This window comes from Phyllostomus hastatus, unplaced genomic scaffold (assembly GCF_019186645.2).
Source record: "Phyllostomus hastatus isolate PE091 unplaced genomic scaffold, TTU_PhHast_1.1 phas_contig_150, whole genome shotgun sequence".
In the NCBI taxonomy this organism is placed as follows: Eukaryota; Metazoa; Chordata; class Mammalia; order Chiroptera; family Phyllostomidae; genus Phyllostomus; species Phyllostomus hastatus.
In genome coordinates this window covers 766,780-790,955 of record NW_025333611.1, presented here as the reverse complement: position 1 = coordinate 790,955, position 24,176 = coordinate 766,780, and the positions used below count along the sequence as shown (strand labels likewise).

General features: G+C 72.9%; 1 protein-coding gene across 1 annotated transcript in view; it reads left to right on the top strand.

Annotated features, from left to right (window-relative positions):
* Positions 1-23,956, top strand: part of MAD1L1 (mitotic arrest deficient 1 like 1) — a 108,463-nt gene extending 84,507 nt beyond the window's left edge. Inside the window, exons 16-18 of the mRNA XM_045824591.1 lie at positions 8,267-8,471; positions 16,041-16,231; positions 23,595-23,956. Of these exons, the coding sequence (XP_045680547.1) occupies positions 8,267-8,471; positions 16,041-16,231; positions 23,595-23,753 (555 nt within the window). The 3' untranslated portion in view covers positions 23,754-23,956. The remainder of the gene's footprint in view (positions 1-8,266; positions 8,472-16,040; positions 16,232-23,594) is intronic.
* Positions 23,957-24,176: the final 220 nt, after the last annotated feature.

Below are 24,176 nucleotides of genomic sequence, written 5' to 3'. Positions count from 1 at the left end.
TCGGTGTGCCTCAGCAGTCGGGCCTGGCGGGGGGCGGGGGGCTCCCCTGTGAGTCGGCTCGTGCAGGCGGTGGGGGGTGCGTCCCTCGTGCCCCAGGCCTGACCCCACCCTGCAGCCCCCACCCCACACGGCCCTCCCCAGGGGTCCTGCCCTCGTGGTCCGTGTGTCTCGGGGCCCAGGCGCTGGGAGGGTGACTGCCTGGGCACCCACCTCCACACCCTTGGTGTCCCGCGGAGATGGCTGCACCGAAGCCGGGGGGCGGGCCCTCAGCCCTGCGTCCAGACAGACATAGACTGCCGCTCGCTGGCCCTTCCTGGTGGGGGCCCCGGCCTGGCAGCGGCTCTGCCCCCGGCCAGCCGGGGCCCGGTCTCCATTGCTCCCCGGACTCGGAGCGGAAACCACGCCCCACAGCCGTGGGAGGGGAGCACAGGGGCCGGCTCCCGGCTGTGGCGCCTCTCGGGCCTGGAGCGTGCTGCGGCCCCTGCTGCTGTCGAAGCGACACCCCCGCCATCCTCGTGCCCGGCTGACGGGGACGTCCGGCCGCTTCCCACCCCTGTGGCTCCTGTGGGTCCCCATCTGGGACTGTCACGGTCACCAGCCCTGGAGCCCCTGAGGCGTGCACTCCCTCGGCCCCACGCACCTGGCTCTAGGCCTGGCGGGCACCTGTCCGTCGGGCAGCCGGTCCCGCTGGACGGCACCACCCACAGGTGAGGTGCACATGGCCTGCCGTGTGAGTGCGGGCCGTGCCCGGCCCTGGGCGCCGGTGGTGGAGCCCACCGCTGTTCCGCAGCGTCGTGGGAGGGTCGGGAACCCCAGCAGCCGGCAGAGCTCACCTGAGCCGCCCGGTCCCATCCCGATCACCTCGCTGGGGCTGCTGTGTGACGTCCTCAGCTTCCGCTCCCGTCCCCCCATCCTTCTAAGTGTTGGATGCGTTTTAAAGCAAATTGCAAACATCTGCACCTTCCCTGAAATGCTCCGGCACGCGTGTGATTAAGCAGAATTCATCGCTGGGGCTGGCGCCCACGCCTGCTGTCCTCAGCGCCACCCAGGCCCACCGCTCGAGCAAGCAGGTGGGCAGCCGGCCGTGGGCGCCCCGCCCGCCACCACCCTCGGAGGCCCTGCGGCCCCGGCCGGCCTGCAGTGCGCTTGGGGAGGGGACCAGACTGCAGCCCATCGACATTCTAAGCCAGTGTAGCTTTTCTGGGAACGGAGTGGGTGGAAAATTGCTGGGTTCCCTGTGAGCAGAGCGTTCACGGTGCCCGTGGAGACTGCCCCGTCCCCGCGTCACCGGGCAGGCGGTGCTGGGCGACCGCAGGCTCCAGGGCTCTGCCTCCTTCCCTCCCCTGGGTGCGGGGGGTGCGGGGGGCAGTGCTTCTGCTCCGCACACCTCTCCCCTCAACGCTGGGGCGCCGTCCGGCCCCCACTGGTCCCTGTTGCCCAGCCCACCACCCCAGAGACAAACTCATCCACCCTGGACACCAGTTTCCTCCCCGACCCACCTGTCTTCACCTGCCGGCAGCCCTGAGCCCACAGCTGGCCTCACCTCTGCTTTGCGGAGGCCCTTGGGTCTCCGCCCGCTCCTCGTGAGGCCTGCAGCTGCCCACCGCGCCCTCGTGCCTGTCCCGTCCCCGACGAGGCAGGTGGCTGCTGAGCGGGCTGCTGCCTGCACCTCCAGAACGTTCTCTGGGTGGTGTTTTTGGGGGGCAGAGACTGCGGGCCGTGGCGCCAGGCACCGCTGGGGTGTGGGATGCACCCCGGAGATTGTTCTGGGGGGAGACTGTGTTCCCTGGGGTGAGGGCAGCTCCAGCCCCGGGGCCTGCTGTAGCTCGGAGGGGGTCTTCGTGAGCAGGGCTGCTCGGCCAATGGCGGACCTGGCTGTGCCGTGCCCTTGCCTGTGTAGCCAGCTGCCACCCACAGGGGGCCTCTGTGTCCTCCCGTGACCACACGGGGCCGTGGAGGGCATCCCTAGCACGTATGTTCCCGGGTGCGAGTCTGCGCTGGGGGACATCCAGGGACAGTGGGCTCGTGGGGCACCTGCAGGCTCTGGAGAGACACTGCCCGGCGCCCCCAGCGTCTCGGGGCCGCCCGTGGAGCAGGACAGGACTGCGCCAGAGAGGCCCCAGAGCGCCGCACCCCCACCGCCTCGCCAGGTGCCGCTGGTCCCGTGGGTGCACAGGGCGGCCCAGGGCGCTCGTCAGCTCAGCCCCTGTTGCAGGTGAGACCAGGGGTGTTCTGGGGGGGGGGTGTGCGTGCGCGCTCACGTCCTTGGTCACTCTCCAAGCAGACGGTCGGTCCTCTTGCCGACCTCTCGGAGCTCTCAGTGTGGGGAGCAGCTGGGCTCGCTTCCCTGTGAGGTACGAGTGCACTTTCGAGACTCGTCGTCTGTCTTTGTTTTGGACTTGGACGTATTTTTTACCGGAGGAGAGGTGTTTGGTTTTCCAGTGTTCGTGCACCTCTGGGGCGGGGGGGCGGGGGGGGCTTCTGGGCTTTGGGTCTGCTTCTCGCCGCCGGCCTCGGTCAAGGGCGCGGAGCAGCCCCCAGGCTCCGCCCGGCCGTGCGGCAGCTCGCGCCCCCACTGCGGCCTTGCCGTGCGGAGGGGCGGGGCCTGGCCCAGACCGCCCACGGACGCCGGTCTTCTCCTCGCGGGCCCCCTCCACCACCGCCCCCGCGCGCGCACCCCTGCCCCTGCGTGCGCCCCCACGTCCCGGGTCTGCCCCCGTGTCCTCCCCGTCCTCGGCTGCGTGTCCGCCCAGGCCTCCCGGGCTCGGTGGGTCTCGTGCGCCCCAGACCCCTCCCGCCTCCCTCGCGGCGTCTTCCTGGCAGCTCCTGTCTGTCCGTCCGGGGACTTCAGGCCGCCGCGCGCCTGCGCCGTGTGTCCTTCCCGCCGCCCGGTGCCCACGGGTCTCGGTGCTCGTCGCCCCGTTCCGGCGGCGGCGGCGGCGGGTCTGTTCTCCGGCCTCACCGCCTGCCAGTCCCACGCGGCTCCCGGTGTGCGGCCTGCCCTGCGGTGGCTGCGCGGGCTCGTCCCACCGCTGCGGGCTACGGGCTGCGGCCTGCGTGCCCTGGAGAAGCAGGGCGCTGGCGGAGGGAGGGAGCCCCGCACCCCACCCCGCCCCGCCCCCGCCCCCGCGGTGGCGGCGGGCTGCTCATGTTTATTAACGCCGGGCCTGGAGAGGCTGGCGCGCGGATGTGCGTTTGTGCAGAGATTTCCACAGGCGCTGATTTCTTTTGATTTCCTAAGAGAAGGGTGGCGTGTCCTGAATATTAAGCCCCTTCTCGTCTCCCGGGCCCGGAGCTGGGGCCCGCAGGCCTCACCAGGGTCCCCTGGCCCCAGCCCGCGGGCCCCGCCCTCGCTGGCAGAGGAGGCTGCTGGGCGTCCCCCCCCAGGGGCCCGCTGAGCGACTCCCTCGGGGTCTTGCCCCGTCGACTCCCAGGGCGTGGCCCACCCTCCCCGCCGCTGGCCACGCTTAGGGTCCGAAAGGCACAGGGCACCGTGAGCGGCGCCATCACCGCCCTGGCAGCTGCTCCTCGTGCCGCGGGGGGTGTCCCGGCCCTCGGGGCCGCCCCCAGGTGTCAGCCTGGGCATCTCGCCTTACCTGCACGTGGTCCTTGCGGAGCACGTAGGGAAGAGCTGGGACACGGCGCTTGGCAGGCCTAGAGACGGAGGCGACAGACACCATGTGGCAGTCGTTTCGGGGGTGAAGGCCTCCTCTCCTCCTTGTCTCGGGGGCCCCAGGATGACGCCGACCAGCCCTGTCCCTCCCACGAGGCGGCCCCCCTCCGCAGAGCTGCGCCGGGTGGGTGCCACGCTCCCGTGGGGCCCGGTGACGTTGTTGTGGAGTGAGGGGTTGGGGGGGACAGGGGAGCAGTGACAGTGGCCCCCACTGCTCAGGACGAGCACGTGCGTGCATGTCACTCCCCCGCGCAGCGCACGCGGCCTGAGTGCCCGGGGGCGGGGCTGGTGTCCTGTGGACGCCCACGTGTGCGCGGCCCTGATGGGACGGGGCCAGGGACGGGTCCAGCGACGGGTCCAGCTGGCGGTGGGAGTGGCAGGGGGCGAGAAGCTTGGGCAGCTGAGCCAGGGGTCATCGCAGTCGCCAGTGGCCACCCCCCACCCCCCACCTCCGCTCTCCCACCTGTGTTTTCCCGAAGCCGCCGCCCGTCTGACCCGCCGTGTGAGGCCCGGGGGCAGCTCTCCGGCAGCAGCAGGGGGTGGATGGGCCCAGAGCCTGGGAGAGGGCGACGGCAGGGGCGCGAGGCCGGGCGGCAGAGCCGTCCGTGGCCTCAGGGGCTGCCTCCAGCCCCGCTGACAGTTAGGGTCACCGCCCCCCGCCGTGGCTGCCCCCCTCCCCCCCTCGGACCCCTCCTGGAGGACAAGTGCCGTCTGTGCGGGCTGCGCTGACTCTCCCGTCTGCGTCAGAGCCCGAGGCCGGCGGTCCTGAGAGAGCGGGCGGGCCAGCGAGGCGGCCTTGCCCGGCCTGGGAGGTGACAGCGGACGGACAGGTGGATGGGCTGCAGGACAGACTCTGCGCCCTCTTCCCTGCCCCCCCACTCTCCCTCTCCTCGCAGGGGGCCTCGCCTGGGCTCAGAAGTCCAGGGAGCGGCCCCGTCACCCCGCGAGGCTCGTGGCTGCCGAGCTGGGCCTGCTCAGACTGCAGGGCGGGCGGGCGCGTCTGCAGGGTCCCCTGCGGCTGCCTGGCAGGGACCCTGCGGGCCTGAGCAGGGACCGCCCGGCGTCTCTGCCATGCCCTCCCGCGCAGAGGCGCGCCCGCTGACCCGCCCGTGGGTGTCTCAGTCTCCTGTCCACCGGTGCCTGCGGCCACTGCTGGGGCTGCCGGAAGCCGAGGGCGCACCAGGTGGCTGGGAAGGAGGCGGAAGAAGACCCTGTCGCGGCCCCAGCGCCTGCGCCCCTGCTCGTGGAAAGGGCTCCGGGGCAGGGGCAGGGGGTCCTCCCGGTGCTTCCCTTGGGCCGGGAGTGTGTTCCTGGCTCCAGAGCAGGGAGTGTTCCTGCGAGCCCACTAAGCGCCCAGTGCCGTAGCCAGGCACGCTCACTCCAGGCCGAGAGGCATGCAGGGCGCAAGGCCAGCACCTGAAGGACCCGCCCAACCCAGGGCAGCTGCCCTGGGCCTGTGCAGGTCTCCCCGGGGGCAGATGTGGCAGGGGCCTAGGAGGGCGGCACGGCCCTGTCTTGGAGGTCCAGCGGGGCCTGCCCCGGGCTGGGGAGCACCCCCCAGTGCACGCACCCTCCCGCCCCACCCCCGCTCCCTGGCTGTGCTTCCTTCAGCCTGGAGAGGTATTGATTCAGGCTGGAGGCTGGCTGGCTCATAAATATGCATGGGGATGGGCGGTTATTTAACTGTGCTTTTTAATTCTCTGCCCGTCTCTGCCTCCCCAGCAGGGCCTGTTAGCATGCACAGCGGGCCCCGGGAGGCAGGCGCCCGCCCCTGGGGCACAGCCAGGGGCTGCATCTCCTGCGCCTGGCCGTGGGATGGCCGTGGTCGCCCTGCAGCAGGCCCAGCCACGGGCCGGGCCGGGGTCTCGTGGGGGTGGTCCCCTGTCCACGTGTTTTGAGCACAGAGCCCGAAATCTCCTAGAGACCGAGGTCTGCAGCCCCGTCCTGTGCAGGTGGGAAGCTGAGGCTCGGGGAGCACAGGAGGCTTTCGGGCACCCGCAAGTTAGAGGCAGGACGGGACGTGCCCGGGGCGAAGCGGGTGCCGCCCACCATGTGCCCCAGACTCGGGGTGCTCGCCCAGTAGCCCCGGACGCGGAGGGACACAGCCGCTGACCCAGGCCGGCGCAGAATCCGAGCAGCGAGAGCAGTCCACGCCATGGGGGTTGGTGGGGGGAGGGGTGGGGGGGGAGGCAGCGAGCCTCCCCCCAGGCCCGCCGGGGAGCCCTCCCCGCCGGCCCTGTGTGCTGGGGTCTCGGGCGGCCCTGCGCCCCCTCTGGCCTCGAGACGGCACCCCCACTGCCGCCCCCTCCGGGTCGCGGCCCCGCCCGGTGCTCCTCTGCGCGCGCTCGAGCCCTCGGCAGGGAGACGTGCGTGTCTGGTGGGCCCCGCACCGCACTGCACACGGGCCGGGGCTGCCCCTTCTCGGCCCCGCCCCCTCTCGGCGTCTCCTCGGCCGCGGGTCAGAGGAGGCGGCGCGCTTCCGGCGGGTCAGCCGTCTGTTACTCCCTCTCTCCCCTCGGCGGCGGCGGCGGGGCGGGTCAGCAGAGCCTCCTCCTTCCTCCCGCCCGCTCACCGCTCACAGGCTGGGGCTGCCCAGATGACAATGGCGGTCTTCCGGGGGCGCCCAGCCCTGCGACCCGCAGTGCGAGGGCCACAGCGCCGGGAGGCCCCTGCTCCCCGCCTCCTCACCCAGCCCACGGGCCGGGTCCCAGCTCACTCACATCAGTGGCTGTCATCGTCCTTCAGCCACTGGCACCGTGCGCCGTCTGTCCCCGCGAGGGACAGCGGCACAGCAGTCCCGTCACCGCTGCGAGCGGGCCGGAGTGTGGCGCCCACCCTGTTCTGACCTTGCAGAGTCCTGTAGGCACGGCCGGGCCCCCAGGGAGCCTGCCCCTGCGTGGCTGGGACCAGGAGGCCCTCAGTGGCCTCCGGCGCAGTGGCCCTCCCACCTCTTTCGGAGCCTCCGCCGGAGGTTTGCTACAGTTTCCCGGTGCTTGGTGACAAAAACCCCAGAGTCTCCTGGCTTAAAACAGCAGCAGTCTGCCCCCACCGGTCTCTCCTGGGTGTACTCACCCAGACTTCAGCAAGCGGGCCTGCTGGGCTGAGCCCCTGGGGCGGGGCCTTTCCCCCCAGGGAGGCCCGCCCACGTGTCCCTGTGCGGCCCCCGGCACATCACGGGAGGCAGGCTGGACATGCCAGGGCCTCGGCCTCCCACACGCCACGCTGGCTGAGAGACAGTGGGGGGCCTCACCGGGAGGCGTCTGGAGGCAATGAGCGTGAGATGACCCTCTCCCCCCAGTTCCCGTGGGCTGCGGGGTGCGGAGTGTGGTCAGGAGCCCCCTGCTGTGGCTGCTGGGGGTGGGGCTCGGCCTCAGCTCTGGCTGCCCTCTGCAGGACCCCCTCGGCAGGACCCCCTCGGCCCCCCACATGCAGGAGCAGAGAGGGAAGAGGGTGCGGCTTTCCCCTGTGGGGGCACCCAGTCACGTCCTGGGCCGGCCCTGGGGGGGTGCGCCCGCGTCGGAGGCCAGCCCTCGGGCAGGAGTAGGGCAGGCTGGAGTGTGACCCCGGCGGACTCTGCCTGTGGCCCGCCCTTCTGCCTGGACGGAAGCCGGAGAGCAGCAAGCGGGCGCGCAGTCCGGAGTGGGCTCGCCACAGGCCGTGCGCGCGCACCCAGGGCGTGCGGCGGTGTCCTCACGGCCCGGCTCACCGCGTCCGCGCGCCGGGGCCCGGGGCCGGCGGACGAGAGGACACCCCTTGCCCCCGAGAGCAGTGCTGGGGGGCAGCCTGGGGACCCGGCTGAGGGCTGCGCCTGGCTGCCCCAAGCCCCAGCCCGGGTCTGACCAGTGGCTCCAGGGGGCAGCCCCCCACCCCCGCACCCCCATCCAGGTCAGGCTCCTGCCTCCGTGGCCTTCTCGTCCTCATCCTCACAGCGGGGTCAGGCGCAGGGCGGCAGGGCCGCATGGGGCAGAGGGGCTGACCGGAGGTCCATTCCTCCGTGACCAGGGCACTGACGAGGCCCTGGCCTCCGTGCCGCCTGGCAGGCGGGCGGGTCTCTGCCAAGAGGCTTCGGGGTACCTGTCCCCCGCCCCCCACACGCCGCCGCCGGGTCCGCGCGGGCGGCAGGGTCCTGCGTTCCCTGTGACGGGGGCACTTTCGGTCCCCGGGCCCTGCCCTCAGAGACCGCGGGGCTGGGGCGGGGACAGGCCTGCCGAGGCGGCCCCTGCAGGCTGGCGGGCCCCGGTCGCCCGGCCCCTCGCAGCAGCGTGGGTGGGAGACGCCCTCCCAGGCCGTCGGCACGCTCGGCCGGTGGGACTGAGAGGAGGGACCCGCGCGCCCAGGGCGTGCCGCGTGGCGGAGGCGTGAGGGGCGGGCCCGCTCCTCGCCACCTCCTCCCTGTTCACTCCTGCAGGGCGGGACGGCACCATGGTGGGGGGCGGGGGCTGCACCCAAGGCCGGAGGGGGCAGGGGCGGGGGGCCGGGCCTGTCCCGGGAGGGTCCCGGCTCACACGCCTCGCTGGGGCATGCAGCGCTGCCCTGCTCCTCTCCGTCCCCTCCCCCCGCCCTGACGCTGGCCCCCGCCCCGTGCTCCTGCAGGGCGACTACGACCAGAGCAAGACCAAGGTGCTGCACCTGAGCGCCAACCCGGCCAGCGAGGCACGGCAGTGCCTGCGCCAGGACCAGGCCCGGCTGCAGGAGGAGTGTGAGCGGCTGCGCAAGCTGGTGAGCGCCCTGGAGAGAGGCGGCCCCGTGCCGGCCGACCTGCAGGCTTCCTGTCTGCCCTCGTCCAAGGAGGTGGCAGGTAGGACCCTCGGCGGCCACTGGGGCGGCGCGGGCGTCTGCCTGCCTGTCCGTTCATCTGTCCCCCCAGCGCAGGAGGGGGCCAGGCCATGGGAGGGGCTGGGCAGCAGGCCTGGTGGCCGGGTCTGCAGAGCAGTGGAGAGGCCACTGGCCAGGCGACGTCTGCTCAGGCCCCAGAACAAGGTGGCGCTGTTGACCGGCTTGTCTGTGCCCGCTGACCGTGAGCAGACCCCGCGCTCCATGGGAACGGGCCCCTTTCATGGGCCCGAGCGCCCGGCACAGGCCTCCGAGCCCTGGCGCAGGGGCCCCGCTGCCGCTACCCCACGCGCTGCCTGTTCCGAGTCGGGCGGCGGCCTCCGCGACAGTGCGCGGCGTCTCCCGCGGAGGGGCCGCTGGCGTCGGGACGCTGGAGGCCTCACGGCCGCCGGGCCCAACCTGCCCTCGGCACCCTCGGAATGCTCAGGGGAGAGCAGGGGGCGGGGGGGCTCCCTGTTTTCCCAGAGGCTCTGTGCCCACGTGACCCTGGGGCGGGGGGGCGCCTGCGGCCTCTCCGCTGGGGCGTGCCCAGTGTGCTGCCTGCTCGGGGCTCCCGGGAGCAGCGTCCCGGCAGCCGTGCCCCTGCGGGGAGGGACCCCGTGGGGATGGCCGGGCCCCAGGCGGATGGCCTGGGCACCCGCAGCTTCAATGGGCGGCCCGCCTCAGACGAGGGGAGAGCAGTGAGACTTCCGTCGCGCGGAGAGGCAGGCGGGCGGGCCGACTCCGACAGGGCTCTGTCGACGGAACAACACGAGCTCCGAAAAGGCTCCACTCTCCCACAGGGGGGTGTGCCTTTGGGGGCCCCAGGCTCCCGGAAGCCGTGTCGGAAAGGAACGACGGTTCCCGCGCAGGCACCGCCCAGAGCCGCAGCCCCCCCCAGCGCCCCCACGGGTCCGGCAGCTTGTTCCCGGGGGTGCCTCTCCTGGCGGTGTGCCCCAGGCCCCCGGCTGTCACTCTGGTCCTCGGTGTCCCTGTCTTTGCAGTGGAAGTGATGACAGTGCCGCTTCACAGGGTGGGCGGGAAGTGAGTTACACGTCATTGGATGAGTGTTTCCGACCCTCCCCCATGGGCCAGCTGTGGGCAGTGTGGGCCGGCCCCCGCCCTCATGGGAGCAGCAGCCAGTGAACAGCCCCGCAGAGGGGGAGTGAACACCAGTGAGAGGCAGTGAGTTCCGTGAGGGCACCACGCCGGGGGTCCCCAGGGGCCCCAGGGGCGCCTGGTGTGCAGGGCTGGCCGCTCACAGCGGCACCGATGCAGCCCCGGGGCCCCGGGGGCTGCCCCACCCGCAGGCCTGGCTGCGGTGTCTGGCCCCTCTGCTCCCTGGCTGGGCCTGTCCCCACGTTTGCCAGAGGCCCAGACGAGGGGCAGGCGGTGGCCTTCCACCAGGGCCCAGCTGGCCCCTCCCTCCCGAAAGGGCCACGGGACCGGAGCCTGGCACCCGGCTGGGCTCAGGGACAGCTGTCCTCTGGGGCTTCGGCTGCTCTCTGCTCTCCATGGAGGGGGAGGGAGCCTTCCTGAGAGTGTGATGTCACGTCAGCGCCCGCCTGTCACCCCGGGACTCGCCCACCCCGTCATCTGGTGGGCTGTAATTGCCGGTGTCTTTTCAGACTGTTCTGGTGCAAGGTGACAGGCTGCTTGCAGAGTGAGCCGTTAATCACACAGGCGCCCCTCTGGCGCGGGGGGGGGCGCCGACACTGAGCTCGCCCGGGCGGCGTCCGCCAGGCAGCCTGGCCGTGGGCACGGGCGCCGCTCATCTGCGTGTCACCCCAGGGCGGGCATCTCCGCTTCGGCGTGAAACGTGCAATTTCCAGCCCCGCGGGGGGCACGGGCTCGGCGCGGAGACTGCGGCTCGGGGCCTGTGGCTTCGGGCTGTTCGGGCGGGGTCGTCCCCGCGGGCGGCAGGGGCTCTGGCGCGGGGACGGCGGTGTCCACCTGTCGCTGGGACTGGCAGCTGGGGCACGCCTGCCGTGCTGCGTGGGGCGGCTGGGGGCTGGCGGCTGCCCAGCTGCCGTGGGTCTCGGCGGACGGGCCCTGTGCCCCTCTGCCGCCAGCCACCCAGGCTCCTCCCTGAGCTTGCGTTTGGGACGGAGCGTGGCCTCCGGGGGGCCCACCGGGACCCGGACACAGACTGGTCACAGGCCTGCGGTGCCCCCTCCCACGGCTGCTAATAAAACAGCGTGAATATTTCATGCCTAATTATTAAATATTTGAACATGTAAAACTGAAATAGTTTAGGAGTCGCAAGGCATGAATAATTCAGCCCTGGAAGTGTGGAGGCGCAGCCCAGCTTTGGGCCCGAGCAGAGCCCACAGCGCCCGCCGCCGCCGGCCTGGAGGCCCGGCAGCATGGCCGACCGCGGGAACCGTGGCCCAGGCGGGCGCCCAGCACCACCACCACGGGCTCCCTGCCACGTGATGCTCCGTCTGGGGTCCGGCCTGCCAGGGACAGAGTCAGAAAGGTCTCTGCCGCCGACACGGGGCCGCCCCCGGGTCCGTGCCCGGGCAGAGGCGAGTCCCCCCCTGGCCTTCGCTGGGCTTCAGGGACCACTCGACCCGCTGACTTCGTGCCCCTGGCGTCCTTCAGACGTGGGGGTCACGTCTGGCCTCCCCCTGCCCTCCAGACCCAGCACCGCCCCCGGACAGCTGCCGTGCGGCCCCGCGCTCCAGGCTCGTGGCTGGGGCGGCCCCCTCGGGGTGTCTTCTCTCCAGACCTTCTGGACCCTTGGCCCCACCCTGCCTGTCACTCCTTCCGGGCCATGCGGAGCAGATGACAGTGCCGTCCTCCAGAGCTCAGCCTCAGCCCCGTGCTGTCACCGGGGCCGCCCTTGCTCTGTCACTCACCCCACGCCCAGCCCCAGGTCTGGTCTCAGGTTGGCCTCCGGGCCTCAGGAAGCCATGGGGCCTGGGGCCCGAGGGCGGCCCAGTGCCCTGCCGGCTTTGCTTTGGAGACTGGTCCCACAGCCGAGAGGGGGCTGACTCCACCGGTGTCCCGGCGGTGTTGCGCCGTCATGACCCAGGCTGGCTGAGTCTTAGCCATGGGCCAGCGTGGTCCCCGTCTCCGGCACTCGGCCGACCGCCTCGCGGGCACTGAGGAGGCAGAGGCCGTGGGGAGGGAGCTTCGAGCACCTCCACCAGGCAGGCGGGCGGGCATCGTCGCCCTGCGGGGCGGCCGGCCGGCATCTCCGCCCGAGGACCCATGCAGGCTGCAGAGACGAGAGGGCGGGCAGAGGGCCTGGGTCGGGGCGGACGGGCTGCCTTCCGGCCCTGAGCAGAGCTGGGAGCCACTTGTCCAGACTTTCGGGAAAGTGGGGGGTGCGCCCCCTTTGCGGGGCAGCCTGGTCCCCGCCGTCCCGCTGCGCCCTCGGAGCGCCCTGCGCCGGGCTCCAGAGCGCGCCGGCACAGCCGGCCGCCCCGAGGGTGAAGCACCAGCCCTTCCCACTGCTTCCTTGCAGCCCAGACGCCTTGGGCTGGCCCAGCGTCCTTGCCGCCTTTTCGGGAAGAAAGGTGACTCTGTCCTGAGTCCCGCCCCTGAGCAGAGCGGCCGCGGGGCCGCCTGCCGGCCGGGCAGGGCTGCAGGGGCTTGGTCCCCGGCCAGCGGCCCGGCTGCGGCCCGCAGTCTCGGAGGGCGGGGGCGAGGCACCCCTCGCACACCGGCGTGGACGGCACGGGCTGCTCAGAGGGACAGGCACGGCCTGCTCCTGCCCATGGGCGCGCCCATGCACACGCACACACACACATGCGTGCACCCCGAGGCGCACCGCCCCTGCTCCCGGCGCCCCCTCCCCCCCCCCCCCGGCAGTGGCTCTGTCCTGTCACCCCGGCCTCCCCGTGCTCCCCGCTCTCTCACATCCTGGTCCCCTGCTCACGGCCCCAGCCCCTCTGGGATCGCCCCCGTCCTCCCTGTCCCCTGCGGTCCGTCCCCCAGCTCGGATGGGGCCTGTTGTGGGCCCGGGCCTTGTGCCCAGCCCTCTCCCCAGACCCCCCTCCCTCGGAGCAGGTGCCTTGTCTCCTGCCGGCCCCCTCTCCCGGACCCTCCGTCTGTGCTGGGTCTGTGCGGGCAGGACACGTCCTCCAGGAGCTGAGGACAGCCGGGAAGCCATCTGTGCGTCCCTGCATGTCGGAGAATGCCCTTGTCCACTCTCGACCCCGTCCACTCGACTGAGCGCCCCACTCCGAGGCCCTGCCCTGTCCGTCCCTGTCTCCGGCTCAGGGGGGCGCTGCTGAGAGCTGCGGGTCCGGTTGGGTGCCGGCCCTTGGGAATCGTCCGGGTGTTTGTAGCCTTCTCTCCCCGTCCGCAGAGCGCTGAGCGCCGTCTGGCTGCCCCCATGCACCCCAGGGACGCCGCCTTCCCCCCGGCGGTTTTCTTGTGGAACCCGAGACCACCCTTTCCCGCATCCTGCAGCCTCTGCATGTGGGGGCCCAGTTATGTGGGGTTGGGGCTCCCAGACCTTCCGCTGGCCCCCTGCACCCCGTCCGTGCAGGGCCAGACCCTGTGTCCTCTACCCGCAGCCCCGCTGGCCACAGTCCGAGGCCACCGGCCTGGCTCAGGGGTGGGCGCGGCTCGGGCCCAACGAGAGGAGGGGTGTGGGCAAGCTGACCCACGGCCACCCTCCTCACGGCCACTTGCACCTCTTCAAAAGCAGCTCGCTGCCGTCTTGCCTGTGTGTGGGCCCCGCCGCGCCGAGGGAGGGGTGGCGCCCAGAGGAGAGTGCTTTGTCCGGAGGGCCAGGGCCACGTGGGGGCATCGGACGGAGACCTTTCCCGCCGTCACCGCCCTGCCCCCTGCCCCCCGCCCCCTGCCCCTGCCCCCCGCCCTCGCACCCGCAGACCGACGGGAAGGAAGTGGAATCACGTGTTCTCAGTGAAAGCGGCATGGCCGGCTCTGCCGCCAGCGAGGCCTCGTGCTGCGGCCCGCAGGGACCCCGCTGGCTCGGCCAGGCCCGTCCTGGCCCTGCGCCCCCCTGCCCGCCGCTCACTTGCTCCCCAGGCCTCCCAGGACAGCGCCATGCCCCAGCCGCGGCCGTGAACTCGATCTCCTGCCCACTGCGCTCTCGCCACAGCCTCTCGAGCCCAGGGGGAGCCAGGGGTCGGGGCTGCACGGAGGACAGGCTGGTGTGGCCAGCGGGCCTGGGCTGCATGTCCAGCCACAGCAGCCGGTGTGGTTCAGGAGCCTGGCCACGCTGGCTCTTGACCTCCACGCCATGCCCGCCCTCACGGCCCCTGCCTGCCCTTCACGCCACTGCGCTTTCAGTCCCGGTGCCCCTCACTGGGACCAGCAGGGAACCAAACGGGGCAGCTGTGGAGGGAGGGGCGCCCAGGACGAGGCGGGGTGGCGGGGGAGGAGGGAAGGCCCCGGCCCAGACCAGATGGGTGCTTGTGCGCCGTTCCTTCTGGTCAGAGCGGCTGGAGGATGGGAGCCCAGGGTCGTCACCGGCAGGTCGGGCGAGTGGAGCAGCCATGGGTGGGTGCAGAGTGGGCCGCTGCGGCCCCGGGGTCTCTGGCCCTCGGCCCCCGGGGCCCCGGGGAGAGGCTGCGTCAGCGCTGGTGTCTCCAGGGCAGGAGGCCGCCCGGTGAGTCTGGTCCACAGCGTCACGGGGACCGCTCACCCAGGCGCACGCGAGCGAGCTGCGGGGCCGAGCACCGCGCCCTCCCAGCCCCCTTTGCCCAGGCCTCCGCCTCACCTGGGCCAGGCGGACGTGTCGGGCCCCTCCAGCCCCCAGGCCACCTCACCCGGAGCACCTGCCCCTCTGAGCCCGTGTCCCCTCCCGTCAGAGCACGGCGTGAGGCTCAAGGGCCACGGGGACCTGGCGTGCACCCCGGGGCCCGGCTCGTCTCCCCCAGGGGGGGCCCTCCTCCCGCCCTGAGCCTGTCCACCTCCAGGGGGCGAGAGCCATGAGCAGGCAGCGCCGAGATGTCTGGGGGCCGCTGGGCTGTTCCTTCCCCAAGGTCAGGCCGCAGTTATGACCGGAATCTAATTTCCCTGCTGGGCACCTGAGACCCACCCAGGCCGTGCAGCCTCTGACAGGGCTGAAACGTGGCCGTGGACGCACGGGCGGTGGGTGTTTCTTGCGCAGGGGGGTCTCTCCTGCCGACGACACGGTCCACCTGCTCCATTAGTCACGGGGCCCGCCAGGGCCGTCACAGCCGGTGACCCCGGGGGCAGAGGAGGGCTGGGCACGTGGCCGGGTGGACCGGCGCCAAGCACGGCCTGTCCGTGGGCCGCACGGGGGCCGGCCCCAGCTGCCCCCAGAGCAGCAGGCAGGCGGTGCACCCAGGTGCCTCTTCAGGACCGGGTGTGTCCCGGAGCGTAAGAGAGGCTGTGATGCTCGGGTGGCGGGGAGGCGTTGCTCCCTGTGACAGTTCCGCCTGGGCTGGGGCATCTGCGCCGCCTCTCGGCCCTGTGACTGACTGAGCACCTGCCATCGGCGGGCAGGGCCCAGGCCTGCACAGCCCTGTGTCCCCGGATCTGGAGTGGTCCTCTTGGCAGCCCCCGCGGGTGCCTGGGGCTCCTCGTGGCCCCACTGCACTGCACTGCGGCTCAGCCTGAGGAACCACAGTCCCTGTCATGGCGGGCGGGGGGGGGGTCCCGGGACTCGGCCCCCAGGGCTCCCTCCTGCCCCACCCGGGGCATCCCCAGGCCTGCAGGGGCCCCCGTCCAGCTCCAGACTGAGCCCCAGGAAGCGCCTTGCTCCGGAGACGACTCTGTCTGTGTTTGAGTGAGCCAGCCTCGCTAATTAGTGGGCAATAAATCGAGGTTTAATTGCTGGGAAGGCACCTTGGGTGAGAATTCACACTAATCGCCGCGTGTCCTCCTGCCGGCGCTGCGCGGTTGATGTCTCCCTGTGTGGCCGTAAACCGTGGCAGCGGCAGCAGGTGGCCCGGGCCCTGCCAGGGGAGCCCGCGGGAGCCCGTGGTGTCCAGGTGGCCGGCAAGAGAACCCTCAGAGAGGACGGCCCCACATCCCCCAGTGACCTCTGTGCCTGGGCCCCTCCCCTCACTGCTCTGGGTGCTGGCCCCGCGGGGACTCCCGCACACCGGGAGCCTTCGCCAGTCGCCCGCTCGGGGCGTCGGGACCCGGGGCTGCGGAGCCGGCCCTTCGTCCGGCGGTGCCTCCTTCACGCCCGTCTGAGGCTGCGCCGGGGGGCAGACTGGCCCCCACCGCCCCTCCCGTCCTGACATGGGCCCCTCCCCGGGGCCTGCCGGGAGCTGGGCCTGTGGGAGGAAACGAGCCAGGTGTGCGAGCCAGGTGTGCGAGCCAGGTGTGCGAGCCAGGTGTGCGTCCAGCGCTCGGAGCCAGGCAGTGGCTGGCGGTCGGCTCCGCCCTTTTCTGCAGCCACTGCTTTCGGCAGACCCCGTCGCTGCTGTGGCCACGAGCAGCTGGGTGCGGCGGCACGGCCTCTGCGGTCGGGGGCTGAGCTCCCACGGCGAGGGTGCTGACGTGGGGCGGGCGGGCCTCCCCGTCGCCCTGCGGCCCCACCCTCGGCCCCGAGCGCCCTGCGCCCCCCGGCCCGCGAGCTCCCCCCCTCTCTCCGCAGAGCTGAAGAAGCAGGTGGAGAGCGCCGAGCTGAAGAACCAGCGGCTCAAGGAGGTCTTCCAGACCAAGGTGCAGGAGTTCCGGAAGGTCTGCTACACGCTGACGGGCTACCAGGTCGACATCACCAGGGAGAGCCAGTACCGGCTCACGTCCATGTACGCCGAGCGCAAGGACGACTGCCTCGTCTTCAAGGTGGGCGGGCGGGCGGGCGGGGCTCTCGGCCCGGGGGGCCGGGGTGGCGCTGGGGTCTGCGCCCCCTCCGCCGCGCTGCGGCCGCTGCACAGCCTGGGTGTCGGCTGTCGCCTCTGGAAGGCAGCTGGGCCCCTTCTCGGACGTGGGACAGGACCGCACACGCAGGGGCGCGGGGCTGGGAGGCGCGGGGAGCGCCGGGGCGGTGTGGCGAGGGTGTGGGGTGCGGCATTCTGTCCGTGGCATAGGCCTGTGTCCCAGCGCCGGAGCTGTGGGCGGGCGGGCGGGCCTCTGACCGCTGGCGGGTGGGGACGGCGGCCGGTGGGGACGCCCCTGCCCCCGGGCTCGTGTGCCCGGCCAGCAGAGTGCCAGGCTCCCTGCGCTTCTCTCGGCGTCCTCCCAGGGCCTGTGGGGGGCGCGGGCGCAGCTGTGCACGTGGGGGCGGCGCCCCACGGCCCCCCCGCTCTGGGCCGTGTGTTGGCAAAGCGGCAGCTGCGGCGCCCGGGGAGTGGAGCGTGCTCCGGGGTCCCCGTGTTAACCACGGGCTCCGGGAGTGGTCTCCCCACACTCAGCCTGACCCAGTGCTGAGGAAGATCAAGTTGGGTTGGGTCAAATTCCAGGTGTCGCACCGACCTGTTGGAAGAGCAGTCCCGTGGGGGTGTGGGTTCTCCAGAACGCTGCTGGTCACCCTGTTGGAACCGGGGGGCGCCCGGGCCGACCGGGCAGACGGAGCCGAACCCGTGGAGCAGGGCCCAGCACCTCCTCCCACCTGCCGCCTCCTCCGCGGGGCCCGGGCTGCAGCCTCTCCCCAAGGCCCCTCCCCGCCAGGACCACCCTGTGCGTCCAGACCCGAGGGCGTTTGGGCCACTCGTGGGGGCCGCCCTCATGCTGTCGGGAAAGGTCCGGGGCAGGAGCCCCCGAGAGCCGCCCCGGCCGCCTTCCTCTCTGAGCAGCAGCCGTGCGGGAGCCTCCGCTGCGTGTGGAGCGGCCTGGCGGGGGCGGGGGGCCGGGGGGACTGCGAGGGCAGCTGAGGGTGGCGTGGGCAGTGGACCGCACCGACCCAAGAGGTCCCGGCCCTCCTGGCTGGTGGATCTGGAGCCTCACTGAGGGACCCGTGGTGGGTGCTCCCGTCCTTTAGCGGAGGTCAGCGCCAGGGGCTGCAGGGAGGCCCCCACGGGGCGGGGCGGGTGCAGGGGCCCCGTGAGAGAGATGCGGCCACTGCTAATGCGGCACCCCCGGGAGCTCCTCACTGGCGTGTCGCCAGTTTGCTGGAGTTTCCTGGCCCTTCCCCTCCCAGACGCGCTCTGCAGGCAGATGCCTGGGCCGGCGCCCTGCAGACCACTCGGTGTAGCTCACTGCGGGTCCTGTCCCGGGCCCGGCCCCACGGCCGGGAGGGCCGGGTGAGGTGACTGGAGGACCCAGGTGGGCAGGACCACGCCGGGGAAGGCCCATGGCCTCCACAGCCCCAGGGAGGAGAGCGGTGTCCCTCTCCCAGGCCGGTGGGGACATGGGAGCCCTTCAGCGGGCCACTTCTGAGACTGAGTCCCGGGGGGCGTCTGCCAGGCGCGGGGTCTGTGGAGACGATTTGCGTTCCGTTCCTGGGTCTGAGGAACACGGCAGCAGCAGAACTGTCCCAGGGGTTTCTGATGAGCGCGGCCAGTGAAAACGCAGAGCTGCCAGCAGGGCGGGGAAACCCCGGGACGTGACCCACGCGCCCCGCCGCCTCTCCGTGGAGCTGCGGGCCGGCTGGGAGGCCAGCGTGGGGCCGCCCGACCCCCGAGCCCAGCGCCCTGCGCCCGGACAGTGGGGCATGCCCAGCGGGCCCGTGTGCTCTCCCAGCGGGCAGCCTCTGCAGCCATCCCGGCAGGGCCCCAAGCCCCGCGGCAGCGAGACGAGCCCTGGGCGTCCACGTGGCCTCACCCCGCCCCCCTCGCTCTGCCACACGGGCTCTGGGTGGGGGAGACAGGGACCCTGGCCCTGAGCCCCCCGCCCACGGCTCCCTGGCCGAGCCGTGCGTGCTGTCGTCAGGCAGCCGTCCGGCCCTGTGCACAGAGGAGAGGTACCGGCCGTGTGGGCGTGCACCCGCCCTGTGCAGGGCCACTGCAGGGCGCCCCGGGGCAGCCCCAGGGGAGGAGGACCTGGGACCCGCCTTTCCCGTCCCTCTGGCCCCGCCCCATGCCTCAGCCGTGAGCGTGCACCTTAGGGGGTGAGCACGCGGTGGGGGTGCCAGCCCCCAGCACTGCAGAAAGGCCCCACGTGCGCAGCCGTGGCCCCGGGCTCCCTCTGAGCCCAGGTGCGAGCTGGTCACCTGCAGGTCACGGAGGGGCAGTGCGGGGCGTGGCCTGGGCCCAGCCACCACTGCAGCCGACACCCCAAGATGGCCGGCTCTCTTCACTGCCTTGGCGACCACGGTGGGGTGGTGCCCGTTTTCCCGAGTAGTCCAGCCACAGTTCCCGCGGCCAGGGCGCCTCCCTGCTGTGGATGCACGGGCCCCGTGCCCGCACGGAGACCCAAACCCCCGAGCACCTGAGGCGGCAGGACGGTGGGGGCAGAGGCCGTCTCCCCGGGCTCACCCAGCCCCGGCCCCCCGCATGGCCCCCCGCTGCGTCTGAAGTGGCGTCTCCTCACCTCCGCCCGGAAGGCCAGCCCTGGCCGACCCTGCCACTCGGGGAACCGGCCCGGGGCCCGGGGCCCGCCCTGGCTCCGGCCGACCCCTTCCTGCGGGAGGGGCCCAGCGGGGCCGCTCACTGTGGCAGCGAGGTGTCTCCCGCGCTCCCAGAGCAGAGCCGCAGCGCAGAGCAGTGCATTGCGCCCGACCGGCCGTGCCGCGCTGGGGGCCGGGCACTTAGCGCCGCGCCGCTGGCCCTGCTGGTCCGGGGAGAGTGAGGGGGCCACAGAGCCCCATCCTGCCGGCTGCAGTGGCACAGACCGTGGCGGGGGGTTCCCGGGGGCCCTGCCCTTGGAGGAGCTCCAGGGCTGTCCCTGCGTCCCAGGCACACGCTGGGGAGCCCAGCACAGCGTCCCCTCTGCAGACCTGCCTGCCAGCCAGCGGGGCCCGGCTTGCCCCCAGTGCCCTGACTCCAGCCCCGCTTCTCGGGGAGCTTGGGGAGGGAGGCGGGGGCCGGGAATGCAGCCGCGGGGGGTGGGCAGTGTGTCCCAGGCGGCTCCAAGAATAGGGGTGGGAGGGCAGTCTCAGGAGCCATGGGCAAAGCACCCACCTCCAGCTCCCTCCCTGCTGCCTGCTGGAGCCTGTGGCTGAGGGCTGGGGGCCTGGGCAGAGCCCCTCAGCCTCGGGGGCCGGAGGCTCGGACCGCTGGGGTCCATGGGGCGGGCGGTGGCTGTCCCCGGGGGACGGGCCGTGTGCGAGCCGCGAGACCCGCCGCCACCTGACCGCCAGCGCGGCTGCAGAGTTGAATGCAGCCGGAAAAGCCTTTGCGAGTAATTACTGTCAGAAGCACAAGATCTACAAAGCCATAAACGCGCAGCTTGGTGATGTTACCAGGCACTAATTAAAAAAGAAGAAAGAAAACTCTCTTTCACGATCGGGTTTTCAGCCAGAGATGAAGAGCAAGGCAGTTTGCAGACGGTGCCACCTGACGCCAGAGGGGAGGGCGGGCGGGCAGTCGGGCCGAGGCGGCGGCAGAGACCCCGGGGCAGGGGTGACGCTGGGCCTGGCTCGCGACCCCGGCCAGGAGTCCCTGCGGTTCCCCGCAGGGGCCGACCCCGGTGGCCCCAGGTCCTGGGTCCCCACCTCCCGGGACCCTCCCTCCACGCCCTGGAGCCCCCAGCAGGGCACCCGTGGGCCCAGGGCAGGGTGAGGCCGCACCGGCTGAACCCTCGCCCGCCCGCTGCTCTCTGCCGGAACCCGGCAGAGACGCAGTCCCGGCAGAGCAGCCGGCCGGGGCCGGGGGCCGGGCTCGCGTCCCGTGGGGCGGACACGCCGACACCCCGGTGGCCCCCGAGGCGGCCCCCGCCCTCTGGAGCGCCCCTCTGTCTCCGTGCCCCCCCCCCCCGCCCCGTCTTCCCCGCGGCCGGGCTCCGGGGGCCCTCGGTTCCCCACAGCCTCTGACCCACCGCCCGGGGCGCCCCGCCCTCCCCGCCGGGGAGGTGCGGTTGGCCCCCGCCCCCGCGCCCTTCCCGACGCTGGCTGCTCTGACGTGGGGTGAGGCTGCGACGACATGGCGCCGTGGACGCTGCCTCCGCCGGCAGGTGCGCATCGGCCTCCGCTGACCGGCTCTCCTCCTCACTGTGGCCCTGCTCCGCCGCGGGCCTGTCCCCTCTGACGGACCCCACGCGTGGGGAGCGCCGCCTGGGTGGGGGCAGGGTGCTTCCCCTTCCTGTGGCTGTTCCTGAGCCGTGTTCGGAGGTGCGGTGGCTTGCTGGGGACAGTGGGACGCTCTCAGACCTTCGCTGGGCGCTTGGGGCAGGCCCAGAGCACCACTGAGGCGAGGTGGCGCGGCCGTCACCGTGGGCGTCCCTCCTGCTCCCGCAGGGCCTCCCCCACCAGAGTGCCGGCCAGTGCGCAGCCGAGGACACGGGGACCCGAGGCTCGGTCCCCTCACTACGCCTGGCTCCCCTCCGGGGCACCCTGGCCTGTGCCCTCTGGCCACCTTGGCCTCCCCAAACTCTCAGCTGTCTCCCCAGCCCAGAGGGTCCACCCGCTCTGCCCCGGAGTCTCTTGAGGGGCCCGCGGGGCACCCCAGGGCCCTGTGCTCCCTGGTGACCCGTGGGTCGTGTCTCATGTCTCTGGCGGTTCCGGGTGAGCAGGCAGGCCTGCCCCCACCCCTCTCCCGTGGCCAGCAGCCTGCTGGGCACTCCGGGGCGGGAACACAGACACTGTCCCGACCGTGGTGAGGAGGCTGGCTCAGGGCGGTGACGGGGCGAGCCGGCCGTCGCGTGGGATGAGGAGACCGTGGGGGGCAGGGGTCACAGGGCTCTGACTGCAGCCACGGGGCTCTCTGGGCAGTTCTGTCGCCCTGGGAGCAGCACCCTCAGAAAACTGCTTCGGGTGGCAGGCCTGGCCTGCGGGGTCCTCGGGGGCCCATGGGCATGTCCCTCGTCCGCCCCTGACCTTCCGTCCTCTGCCCAGGACTGCCGGCGGCCTCTGCTTCCCGGCACGGGCCTCTCCACCGCCAGACCCGGGCCCCCGGGGCCAGCCGTCGGCGCCGGCGCCCCCTGGGACCGGCGAGGCTCCCGGAAGAGGCCGCCCGCGCAGCAGCTGCGCGCGGATCTGGAGCACGGGGAGCGCGGGGCGCTGCGTGAATAGGGCGATAATGAGCACGCGGGCCGAGACCGGCCTGCTCTGTCGGGGCGCCCGGCCGCGCCCCCGCCAGCCGCTGGGGGAAGGTCACCCCCAGCCGGGGACGGCAGACTCCGACCACGCCGGCATAATCAGAGCACGCCGCTTTTGGCGGTTGTCCCCGGCACAATTAGCAGGGGTAATTGGGGGAGCTATTTCCTGCGCTGGACACGCCTCTGCTGCCGCTCTCGGCCGGCGGCCAAGGCGGCCTGACCCACTTGCCGCGGGTCCCTCTGTGTGTTGGCCGTGCGGCAGCATCCGCCTCCCCCGGGCCCACCCACACCGGGCACCGGGGCCCGCTGCCCTGAGGGACGCAGTCCTGGACGGCCCGCCAGGTGCCCTGTGGGGCCTGGTGTCGGGAAGGGCTTTGGGGGAGCCGCCCCGGCCCGGCCTCAGGGGTGACGAGGCATCGCGGGCGGGGAGGGACGCCGGGCTCTCACAGTGGCCAGGGTGAGCTGGCAGGCGCGGCCGAGGGCCCGGGTGGCCCGTGTGGTGCCGGGGCGGGGTCGTCAGGCGGCCGGAGCAGCCGGAGCCAAGCCATGGGGGGGGGGGCGCCCGAAGGAGGCTGTGCCGCCCGGGCCCTCGAGGAGCGAGGGGCATGCGTGGCGCCTCCGGCTGCCCACCAGCCGGAGGAGCAGGAGGACGGAGCGTCCCCAGAGGCAGTCCCCCCCACCCCCCAGGGCCGGGGGTGTGCTGGGAGGAAGGCTGATGGGCGTGGGGTGTCCTGGCCGATGGGGGGGCCCCGGGGTCTGCACCAGCGGGAGCGAGGGCGGCCCGGCACCCCCCACCGCCCCCGCTCTCGGGGCTGCGCGGCTCTGGCAGGCGCCGTGCGGGCAGCAGGCGGTCACAGCGGCCGGCCAGGGGTGAGGAAACTCAGCGACCCGGCTCTGCCCTCGGCGGCGGGCACCTTGCACCTGCACACCCCAGCGGCCCCACAACGAGGCAGCACCTGAGGGAGGGGGGTCTTATCTCTGCCCTCCTGGGGCCTTGCTGACCCTGAGCTGCCCCCGAGGAGGGGGCACCACCCAGGGCCATGCCTCCCATCGGCTCCCCCACGCCCACGGGGGAAGGGCTGCCTGTCCACGCCCCCAGGAGCCAGCCTCGTGGGAGCCCTGGGCGGGGTCATCCACGCATGTCACTGAGGGGGACCCGAGGCCTCTGCCCTGCCATCGGGACGTTCCCTGCCCACGGTGCCCCCAGTGTCTCTGTGCGCGACCCTCCTCACTCGCAGCCAGCCGCTCCTGGGCTCCTGGGGTGCACCCTGGGGTGTCGGGGGCCAGGCAGGGTCTGGGTGGTGCCGGCCAGCGACGGGTGCGGCGTCCCCGTTGGGCCTGCGCCTGCGGGCCCCCCGCGGCGTGTCACTTGCAGACACTGGGGCAGGGGAAGCGGAGGCACGGCGAGCCCGTCCGTGTCCAGCCTCGGCCAACGCGCCTCACCGGGCAATTGGCTCTTGAACAGCTGCGCCCTGGCTCTAAGTGAGCAGCCCTAATTAGAGTGATGTACGAGGGACCGGGGCCGGGTGGTGCTCTGCGTGTGGCGGCCTGCCAAGCAGAGACGGATGGCCAGCCTCTCACGGCGGCGCGGCCGGTGACGGGGCGGCCCCGGCCGCGTGGGGGCAGGACCCCCAGACAGGGTGGGAGCACCGGTCCCAGACCCCGGGTCTGCCTCCACGTGGGTGGGCTGAGTGGACAGTGTAGCGCCGGTCACCCTGTGCCCACCACAGCGCCCGCCCCGCCCCGCCCCGCTGAGGAGCACCAGCCCCCCGGCCGTCGGGGGGGAACCCAGACCGAGAGCAGGAGGCAGAGATGGGAGGGTTTCCGGGGGGAGGTCAGCGTGGCTCCTCTGCTTCTGTCTAAAGTGCTGTGTGCCCAGCTGTGAGGGGGCCCTCGGACGGACGGACAGACAGGCTGGGGGGCCGGCCCGAGGCCCAGGGAGCTGGGGCGGCAGGCCACGCCTGCCCACGCACCCGAGCCCCCCAGCCCCACCCCGTCCCACCTGCGGAGGGGCCCGTGGGAGATGCGCCAGGTCCCCAGTGAGCTAACCCTGTCTACCCCCACCACCCTGCAGGCCACGGGGCCCTCGGGCGCCACGATGCAGCTGCTGGAGACGGAGTTCTCGCGGACGGTGCCGGAGCTCATCGAGCTGCACCTGCTGCGGCAGGACAGCATCCCCGCCTTCCTCAGCGCCCTCACCCTCGACCTCTTCAGCCGCCAGACCCTGGCCTAGCCGCGGCGCCCCCGGGCCGCCAGAGCCGCCCTCGCCCAGGCGTCCGTGGGGAGGCCCGGGCCCGGCCACACCCTGCACGACTGCACCGGCCCCTCCTGCCGCCCCACACGCCGCTGGGGCCCAGCCTCCTGGAGCCCGGTGGGCGGGCTGGTGGGCGCCGGTGGAGCCTCTGGCGCCTGCGAAATAAAGTTCCTTCTTGGCCACCGCCTGTTCCCTGTGTGTGTGTGTGTGTGTGTGTGTGTCTGTGTCTGGGTCCCCTGAGCTGCCGGGCTCCCCCGCTGGGCTCAGCCTGGCCCCCGGGGGACGGTCCTCACGCAGGAGAGGAGGGGCACACTGGAGGCGGCCCTGGGGCCACCGGTCGGGGCGGAGGCCAGGGAGCGTGGGCACCCCCAAGTCTGCCCACAGAGCCCGCGCGCTCGCTCC